The sequence below is a fragment of the Vespa velutina genome, chromosome 8 (assembly GCF_912470025.1).
Source record: "Vespa velutina chromosome 8, iVesVel2.1, whole genome shotgun sequence".
Taxonomy (NCBI): domain Eukaryota; kingdom Metazoa; phylum Arthropoda; class Insecta; order Hymenoptera; family Vespidae; genus Vespa; species Vespa velutina.
This window is the reverse complement of record NC_062195.1, coordinates 4,575,239-4,585,867: the sequence shown is the minus strand read 5'-3', so window position 1 is coordinate 4,585,867 and position 10,629 is coordinate 4,575,239. Positions and strand designations below refer to the sequence as shown.

The 10,629-nt window shown below is 31.3% G+C and overlaps 1 protein-coding gene across 13 annotated transcripts in view; it reads left to right on the top strand.

Annotated features, from left to right (window-relative positions):
- Positions 1 to 7,929, top strand: part of LOC124951249 (steroid hormone receptor ERR2) — a 26,496-nt gene extending 18,567 nt beyond the window's left edge. For 9 of the 13 annotated variants that reach the window (XM_047499347.1, XM_047499336.1, XM_047499343.1 and 6 more), the window contains 8 exons: positions 1,659 to 1,805; positions 1,889 to 2,062; positions 2,179 to 2,308; positions 2,473 to 2,694; positions 2,806 to 2,841; positions 2,985 to 3,125; positions 3,208 to 3,410; positions 3,543 to 7,929. In XM_047499347.1, coding sequence (XP_047355303.1) covers positions 1,665 to 1,805; positions 1,889 to 2,062; positions 2,179 to 2,308; positions 2,473 to 2,694; positions 2,806 to 2,841; positions 2,985 to 3,125; positions 3,208 to 3,410; positions 3,543 to 3,881 — 1,386 coding nt within the window. In that variant the 5' untranslated portion in view covers positions 1,659 to 1,664 and the 3' untranslated portion in view covers positions 3,882 to 7,929. Of the gene's footprint in view, positions 1 to 610; positions 963 to 1,658; positions 1,806 to 1,888; positions 2,063 to 2,178; positions 2,309 to 2,472; positions 2,695 to 2,805; positions 2,842 to 2,984; positions 3,126 to 3,207; positions 3,411 to 3,542 lie in introns of those variants that run through there. The other 4 variants (XM_047499348.1, XM_047499339.1, XM_047499344.1 and 1 more) reach the window with 4 other exon arrangements.
- Positions 7,930 to 10,629: the final 2,700 nt, after the last annotated feature.

Sequence of the window (10,629 nt, the reverse complement as noted above, 5' to 3'; positions counted from 1 at the left end):
TTTTTTTTTTTTTTTTTTTTTTTTTTTTTTTTTTTTTTTTTTTTTAATGCAAAGTTATATTATTTCTAATATAGTACAATATAATATTATTATAAAAAAAAAGTAATATTATAATTGTCACATTATATAATTTCTTTTTTTATAAAATTCGAAAATGTTCAGTTATAAATGATGGCTCGCCTAAGTAATATATTAATTTGCGTGTTTAAGAAGATTTTTTGATTCAATGATTTATATGTATTTTATAGTCGATTAAATTTTAATGCGTAAGAAAGGGAAATAGTTGAAATAGTGCAGAATTGTATGTAGCTCGTTAAGGTAAATGCGTGTGTGTATAAGGTGGTAATTAAATATTACGTTCTTGAAGGAAATAATGCAAAGAAAAAGATAGAGAGAATTATAAGGTCACACATTCTAGGCTACTCTGAATCGTATGAATGCGATCGTCATTTCATCTGAGAAGTCAAGTTCAAGTTCAACCAGATATCCTGCGTTCCTCTATCTCTTTTCTGAGCTTAAACTACGGCACCGTATGTGTGTCGGTGGTGGTGGGAGAGATTGAAGTTGGAGATGAAGGAGGATGAGGAGGAAGATGGAGAGGGTAGAAGATCAAGAGTAGGAGGTGAAGAAGTATGGGAGGAGGAAGAGGAAAGAGAAGAAGGCTTACGCAATCCTTTCACCGTTACTTTGTTCACGGAACCTAGCTAGGGCTTGTTTAAGGGACCATCTTTCCAAGTCCATTCGTCGCAGTTTTAAAAGCTGTTCTTCATGACGCTTCGCTCGAGACCGTTCGACTGCGTAAGGGAGGAAAAAAAAGAAATTTAAGTTCAAGGTCAACCAGATGGCGCGGGAACGTTCTTATTCTTACGCGTATCTACATATCTCTGAGCAGACGATTAAATGCAAGATGCTTTGAACCATCCATTTTCCTTTTCTTTTTTTGACGAGATTACAAAAAACAAGTATGTACATAAAGGCTTATTATTGAACTGTAAACGTGTAAATGTAAACATGTAAACATGTAAACATGTAAATATGTAATGATTCTATTTATTGTTGAGCATTCGATCGTCCGATTAACTTTCTAAAGTATGGAAATCGTTTACTTTTTTCTCGAGACTTTTTCTTGATTATAGTAGATTTAATCTACTCAAGTAGATTTCATTTATCATTTCACGATAGTATATGTAATACTATTCTTGTCTCTCTTTTTACTAACGAATCATTTGGAGATGTTTTATTTTGTCGTCGATTACGAATAGAACGAGATTTTAGGAGAAAATTATAGTCGAGAAGAGCTATAGAGAAAGGCCGATGGTGTGAGGTTAATTATGAAGAGTGCGGTTGGTCGAGTTGAAAAATATTTTTTTCAATTCTAGAGCCTGGCCCGAACGTTGCGAGAGCAACGTTATGGACATCCTCTCCCAACCGCGAATTCTCTGAAGTCGATTCTAAAAATGTTCGCGGTGCTGGTCGTATTAAAAATAGCGATTGAAAAAAGTGCAACTGACTGCAAGGACGAGAGAGAGGGAGAGAGGGAGAGGGAGAGAGAGGGAGAGAGAAAGCAATAATTTTTTTTTCGAGCCGAATCTTTTCTTTTCACTTTTTTCTTCGCCCCCTTTACTACTTATATTTTGTTTTCTTTTTTTTTTTTGCAGGTTTGTATGATGTCTGGCGCTACTACCGAAGGTATGATATGCTACAACAGAACCATGCCAAACATTAAACAAGAAGTCGACAACCCCGCCACGCCTACACAAAACTATCAAGTTTGTTCACCGACCACTACACTGCAAAATCAGGAGGTAAAACATTGTAGTTTACAATAAGAAATTTAAAAATTTATTAATATAATATCAGTACAACAATAATGATATATTATTTGTAGGCAATTTGCACAAAAATGGATGTGCCGCCTGATTACGGCGGCGGTGGTGGTGGTGGTGGTGGTGGTGGTGGTGGCAGTGCTTGTAGCGGAAATGGAGGCGCTGGTAGTGGAAGTCCAGGTAGTCCAGAGATGCATCACTGTTCATCGACGACTCAACCTTTAGGAACTCCCGAGGTATTATTAAAAATGCAAGACATGATCGTTATATATCGTATTTTATATTATAAACTTCCGAAATAAAGTTTGTATTTTTTTTTTTTTTTTTTTTTTTTTTTTTTATTATTATTTAGGAAGGCATCAAGGAGGAAGACATGTTGCCCAGGCGATTATGTCTCGTTTGCGGAGACGTTGCAAGTGGATTCCATTACGGTGTCGCATCTTGCGAGGCATGCAAAGCTTTCTTTAAGAGGACTATACAAGGTAAACAAAGTTTCACGTTCTTCTTCGACTATAGCAAAATTCGCTTATTTTATCATTTGATATTACCAGATAGTACCAATAAATTTTATATATTAATTAAACGTTGCGATATGTTTAATAATGGTACTATCTGGATCAAGGCCATGTATATTACGATAAAATAGCGAGTAACTTTACAGGTAACATTGAATATACTTGCCCGGCAAACGGAGAATGCGAAATAAATAAACGTAGAAGAAAGGCGTGCCAGGCGTGCAGATTTCAAAAGTGTCTTCGCCAGGGAATGCTAAAGGAAGGTGTGCGATTGGATCGGGTTAGAGGTGGCAGGCAAAAATACAGAAGATCTACGGATCCTTACATCCCTGTGAAAACGGCTACTCTGGAAGGTAATGTTATTTACCATGTACCTTCATTTGGACTTTTGATGCCATTTTAAGAATCTTTAGAATCAGTTCGAGTATCCGTTCATATAAACAAAGATTTTTTAATATTTCAAGCGAGCGTAGCATCCGGAGGATCTGGGGAACAAATAAGTAAGCTGCAGAATATTTATTAAGTCTGGTTTATATTAGATGAAAGCAAACTGGATATCGTAATATCAAGTAGAACGTATAAGATTATAACAAGATGTTTGACATTACGTGAATTAGTTAAAGCTATATATGTGTGTTTATAGATAACAAAATGGTCGAAGCTCTAGCTGCGTGTGAACCCGATATTTTACAAGTATCGAATCTTTCTCACACTTTGGATACAGATCAAAGGATACTGGGACAGTTGTCGGATTTATATGATCGCGAATTAGTTGGAATTATCGGTAATTTATTATTAAAGTAATCAAATATTTTGCGCGATAAACTGTACGTTTTATAATATAAAATATGGATTTTATTTAAAAGGTTGGGCTAAACAAATACCGGGGTTCAGCAGTTTAGCTTTAAACGATCAAATGCGGCTTCTACAAAGTACATGGGCGGAAATTCTAACTTTCAGTTTAGCGTGGAGAAGTATGCCTAATAATGGCAGATTGTGGTTCGCTCAAGATTTCAGCTTGGATGAACGTCTGGCACGTGAATGCCATTGTACAGAGCTATATACGCATGTAAGTATAGCTACGAGTCGGTTACGAAATAAAAAGAAAGTTTGTTTTATCAAATGGAATTTGAATGAATATAATACAAGTGACTTTTTCGAATTCCAATAACATTTCTTTTATCATTACTGTTTATGATAGTGCATCCAGATCGTAGAAAGGATTCAACGATTGGGTTTGATCAAAGAAGAGTACTATGTGCTGAAGGCATTGATTCTGGCGAATAGCGACGCTAGATCGGACGAACCTCAAGCTCTATATCGTTTCCGCGACACAATATTAAATTCCCTTTCGGACTGCGTAGCAGCCGTAAGGCCAGGACAGGCGTTACGTGCTACGCAAAACATGTTCCTAATACTGCCTAGTCTTAGACAGGCCGATGGAATTGTAAGGAGATTTTGGTCGAGTGTTTATAGAACGGGCAAAGTGCCGATGAACAAGCTCTTTGTAGAGATGTTGGAAGCTGCCTATTATCGATGAAACAACTAGAACCTGGTCGAATATTATCATTGAAATCGAACGAGTTCGTCAAAGTTATCATTAATAGTCGATGTATAATAAACATCACGCGGAAATAATAAAGGTGTTACTCACGTTTTCGAAACTAAAGGGAATGACAAGTGAGTGATAAGTGAGAGGAACAGTGCAGTTCTGTTCTTTTTTTTTTCGAACAGACTCGCGAACAAAAAGTTCTTTATTTTTCAAAGGTGAAGCGTGGAGTGATTTCGACCAGTGTTTCCCAACGATCATCGAACCTTGCGTATAGTTCTGAGATACCGTTAGCTGTCTTTGTTTAAAGTAACCAAGCTTTCCTTTTCAAGTACCCCTTTTACAGGTATAGGAAAGGGAATGTGATTTCAGCATAAAACGCGGAGAGAATAAAATGCGAGGAGCCTACGTTTAGAGGTATCATTATAGGATAGTATATAGTCTGTTGATCGATAGATCGCATTACCAAATAAATATGTTTTTGTTTACACACTTGATCATTATGATCGTGACATCGAGTCAATGATCGTACAAGTCAGATCGAAGTTTAGTAATTGTGGTGTTTGATAAACTGTGGGTGTTTGATGTTACATATTTGCAATAGAGATACGCTAATCATTTCATGTTTGTCATTAATCTGAATTCATATATCGTTTCTGGCGGTTAGTTTAGCAAGAGGAATGTACATGTGTAACGCTAATAATTTAAAAAAAAAAAGATAATACAAATGTTTACTTGGCATTATAGGTGGAATTAATGTTGAAAGTAATAATAATTAAAACTTAAGCTAGATGTATCGAACATCCATAGTTACGGCACTTTAAACCTTTAGGGCGTATCGTTGTACAAATAAAACCAGTGATAGGAATAGGGTTGATCAAGTTGGAGAGATAAAAAGAAAGAGAAAGAATGACTGGATCGTTCTCGAATTAGAGCCACGTTGTTTTTTTTTTTTTTATTTTTTTTCTTTTTTTTCTTTTTTTTTTCTTTCTTTTTTTTTGTTTTTTTTTTTTTTTTCTTTTTTAAATTTCTTTTGTATAAGATACATTAGGAATATATTTTAAGAACGGACTTTGGCCAGGTTGCCAGGTTCATGAGAGTAAAAAAGGGGAGTTTAATTGTTTGTTAAAATGATCGCAAAAATATTGCGCGTGCCACACAAAAGTGTAGGAGAATATATGTATATATATGTGTGTGTATATATATATATATATATATTCAGGGATCTTTATTATCTAGTTATTACCGTTATGAGTATCGCGTGCGGGACGTGTGCATAGTACTGCTTCTATGGAAGGAAACTCGTTATGTAACAAGAGCTACTATTCTGACGTGAAAGTTCAGTACGAATTGAAACAACCGAATATAAATTTGTTTTATAGTGCTTTCTTTAGCATTAGTTTGCCATAACATTTTCACTGATATTTGTATTTTTTTTTTTTCCTTTTTCATTATATTCCCGTGAAATTAAAAAACGATATAAGAAATCGAATTAGTTTTATCGTAAGAAATAATCGATCTTATTCCTTGTTATATTTGAAATTTATATATCCATTTTCGTGATGTATCAGAAAAATTCGTAAAATTAATTTTTTTTTTGTTGACAATATAGATACGAGCAATAAAGTAATCAATTTTTGCACAAAAGAGAAAGAAAATATTATCGAATTAAAAGTAACGTACAAAAAGTCGTTCGAAGAAACGGTGAAAATGTTATGCATAATGGTGTAGTCGTATCGTATATCTATATCGTCACTTTTACGGTGCAATATATTGTTCATTCGCGTCGTTGCATTATCCAAATCATGGAAATGTGGCGTTATTCCTTTATTTTGACCTTGCTTTTCCTTCTTGTCCTTTTATCTTACAACGTTTCATCTATCCTGCATTTACGCACGATGAATATTTCATGATACTGACTTCCCATATCTTATTCGTATAAGTTCTTTCAAGTTTTCCTGCTTGATGATTTGTTCCTTGTCATGAAGTAGATAGCATAATAAATGAAATGAAAACATGGCTGTTCAGCCACGGCGAATTTTATCTGTGTTCTTTGCAGCTTCCTACGTTTTTTCTCTCTCGTTCATTACGTGGCTCATTTTTTAAATACACACATATATATATATATATATATATATATATATGTGTATATATATAGTTCGATTTTTTTTCTCCATGGATAAATTTCACTTTAAGATGCCAACAGAAAAAAGAAAAATTGAAAGTAATCAACGAAAAGGACTGACGCAAGAGAAATTTTTTCTGAATCTCTTGCAAATGAAATTTTTTTTTTTTCCTATCGATAACTAAATTTTCGTTCAATTGTTATATTAACTTTTCTTATAAGTTTTATACTTTCGATTTAACTAATAACAATTCATTTGTCGCGCTCTTCCTTTTCGTCTTTATCAATGTGAAAATGTTTCTTCTTTAGACTGTGATATTTACACAATATTTGGCTTTTCTCTTTTGTGAAATTATTGGCGTTTCGTAAAAATTCGAACGTTTTAGTTTATGAGATCTTGTAATATATTGATATGAATTTATCTTGTTTTGCTTTTTTTTTGTTTTTTTTGTTTTTTTTTTTTTTTCTTGTTTTGCTTAAGTTGGTTTCATAATAATTTATGAACTATTTCCATGTATATAAAAATCGATACGATAAATTAATTTTTCTACTATCGCGCATGGTGAAACTATGTTAACCAGATTTGGCGATAAGGGTGGTGTTTCATAAAGCTTAGCTTAATTCCCGCGTCGTTGATCAGCTTTTGTTATATCTTGATAATCCGATTCGTTATGTGATTTATTATTTTCAAGTGGAATTCAATGTATCTATCATATATACGATCGTTTATTATAAATCCGACAATAAGATGCGATATATGTAAAACTTTCATAGTGCGATGATATTGAACTATTAAATATCAGACTCGCTGAACTATTAAAAATTCGGAAAAGAACGGGTAAGAATATTGAAGAAATATTTTCTTAAATCAGAGCATTCGACATAAAAGCGAAGATGTATTTTTATGAAACCGACTTTTATATGGTTCCCCTTTTTGAAATTGAGAAATCTACAATTTTCGTAAGCTTTTTTCTTTTTTTTTCCCCTCCCACCCTCCTTTATTTAATCATCATCCATTCGCCGTGGCATAGAATCGTAGTCTCAGGGTTGCATACAAACAAATAAACAAACGATACAAACCTCGACACATACAAATAGTTAAGAATGCGAATATATTTGTGAAGCAAACATTATAATAATAATAGTAATAATAAAAAGAATAATAATTATAACATTAATAATAATATTAATAACGATAACGATAAGGAGACGATTAATGCTGTAACTTACTATGTTATATAATGAAGCTTATGTGTTACGAAGATGGAAATTATTTATGTATTAAAAAAAAAAAAAAAAAAAAAAAAAAAAAAAAAAAAAAAGAAAAAAAAGAAGAAGAAAAGAAAAGAAAAGAAAAGAAAGAAGGAAATGCGTATATGAAAATGAAAGAAAGAGAAAATCTGGCAGAAGTAAAATTCTTTTGTGTTAAGGAATTAAGAATGATCGACTTTTTTTTGCCCAAATAAAGTGGGGATTTCGATTATTTGTTTTCAAAATCGTTATTCATTTTATCCGTCCGCGTATTTGGCTTCAAATCATTCTTCGTGTTCGGACATTGATTATTCAAACGTGCATATTTTTCTTTTCAAAGAACAGACAAAAAAGGATGAAATTGATTTATTTTTGTTACAATAGAGCGATTAAATAGATGTGTATGTAATATGTACATTTCGTATTTGGTGTAAAGAAGAGATTATTGAAATTAACAAGTAAGGATACGATCCTAGCTAAATTATGTTTCTTTTATTTCTTTTTTTTTTTTTTTTTTCTTTTTTTCTTTTTTTCTCTATGTATACATTATTACGCTGAAGATGACATAGATTTTTTTCTTTTGTTGTCAGTGTACAATATCGCCCCTTTATAAAGTGTAAATATATAGTATAAATAAAGAAGGCGAAAGACGCTAGTACCAGTTTTGAGATTTTTATATTGTAACAGGCATCATTTATAAGATGGATTTGAAGATGAATGCGAATGAACCTTGAATTTAGGATTATTAGTATTTCATGTGTAGATATCGCGCACGTTCAAAATAAAATTATGTTTATTTAATATAAGGCGAAGGAGTTGAATAAAAAAATGTTTTTCGTTAAAAATATTGGATGTTAATAGTAAATAAGCGATAAAACAAAAAAAAAGAAAAAAAAAAATTGATGTTTTCTGTTTGAAGAATATCTAAAGACAGTTTAAAATTCGTATAATATCTGCTTCTTATCTGTGATCTATTCCAATCAATAAATTCTCAATTATGCTTTGATCTTTAGATCTTCTTTCGAAATTCACCATCAAAAACGATGCCTGTAGAATTTAAATGCCGCTTCTATGACGATTATAAATATGTATGTAATTACTTTGTAATTGTATTATAGTAGGTCTATATATGTGTGTATATATATATGTATATATATATATATATTTATATGTATATATATATATAAATATATATATATAAATATATAATATAATTTTTATATGTATACATACACGAAGAGAAAAGTGTAGTCGAACAAACACATGAGAGATCATCGGCTATCTTGTAAAAAAAAAAAAAAAAAAAAAACAAAAAAAAACAAAAAAAAACAAAAAAAAAACAAAAACAAAAAAAACAAAAAGAAGAAAAAAGAAAAAAAAATGAAGAAAATCAAGTGACAGCCTAAATATTATTGGAGTCGAACTTGTACGCCAGGGTATTCGTACAAGTTGCGATTAATTATTCGTCCGGATGAAAAATGTGTTATGTAAGATAGAAATATCTGTCAGGAGACACGAGAAAATAAAAAAAAATGTTGCATGGAATTTCTTTTTGATCAATTCTAATCGTTTCGTTATCTCATCTGATATAGTTTCTTTATGAACATTAGAAATTTATACGAACGAATTATACAAAATCGAATAATTTCTTCTTTCTTGCTTGTAAGAATATAATTAATATGATAGTTCGTTCGATGTTTGCCACACTAACTGATGGATATCGTGAATTATTCACATGGTAAGCATGAATTGTCGTCGGCGATGAGCGAGTGAGAAAAAATGTTGCCAACTCCCGCATTGAAGAAGTGCCGATTCGAATGAAATAGAATATACATAGTGCCTGTCTTTCCGCAGTTTGTCCGATAGTCATGCACCGACTAGTAACCTTATTTATCTTCTCTAATATTTTCCTTTCGTTTGCCATAGCAAACGACGGTGAGTGTTATTATTTCGTTTGATTTATTAATTAATATCTACGTCGTTTTTCTTTCTAATAAATATCGTTATTTTAAATAAAATAAACATTTATGTTATCTCAATCTATTATTTAACTTGAGAAGATTTTCGTACGGTGAATGTCGTAAATGCGGATAAAATTTATTTCGATTAAAAATGTAATGGTTGTAATTTGGATAAATTAATGAATCGTAATGTAAAGAATTAGGACATATAATTTCTTTTTTCTTTTTCTTTCTTTCTTTCTTTCTTTCTTTCTTTTTTTTTTTTTTTTTTTTTTTTTTTTTTTTATTAATGTGAGAGACAAATGACATATTTTTTTTTTTTTTTTATCAAGAGAGACGAGTAAATCTTTTGGACGAGTTAATTCATTTTCTCCAGTTAATGATTCCTTCGAACTTTTTTTCCTAAAAATCATTACAATTTTTGTTATGTTTTGTTTGTTTGTTTGTTTGTTTTTTTTATCTCTTTGATTCGTTTCCTTGTTCTATTACTTACAGAGGAAAGGCCGTTGTCATTACAGGACCAATGTTTGAAATTGAATATTGCCGATTTAGAGGAATACATTTCTACATTGAATTTAGCAAATGTACCTTCAATCGATTCGATGATTATTGGTTTTGAATGTCCAGTTACGGCTTTACCCTTTGGTATTTTGAGATCTGATTGGGGAAGATTGTTGTTATTACGTAATGCACAAGAGAAAGATTCGATTTTCGCTGAGAAACTGGAATGTCTGTTTAAACTTTTAATCATAGCTTATCAAAGATTAGAACAAAATCTGATACCAAAGAAATCCTTCGATAGAATGAATAATAGGTAAGGAAATAATAATAGGTAATACAAATACTAATTTTGATTTTTTAATTTTATTCATTGAAGATGTTTAATATATCAAAAGCAAATATGTTAATAAAATATTAATAACATTATATTTTTGAAATATTGATGAACGATTCAAATAACGATCGAATGATTTGTTTTCGATAACATCAATCGTAATAAAATTTTATTCGATTTTTCGATAATTCAAAATGTAACAAATAATAATTTTATTTTCAGTTATATTTCTAATACGAAAAATGTTTCCAACATTGGAAATAATACTATAAAAATGAAATTTATGAATACGAATTTTAGTTCCGAGATAGTACCAATAAGTATACGTTTTGAGAATACGAGTATCAACGCTGATCATCGTGAAAGTATAAATGAGAATAAGATGAATGAAAATGGAAAAAAGAAAGATAATGTTGAATATCTTAATACGGAGTTTAATGAAAGAACACAAGGAAATAATGTGAAGAATGATATTATGGAAAATTATAATAGTGAGAACGTTGCATTATGTAAAGATTTACAGAATGTAGAAAGATTTACGAAAGTCGATTGTTCGGAAAATATGAT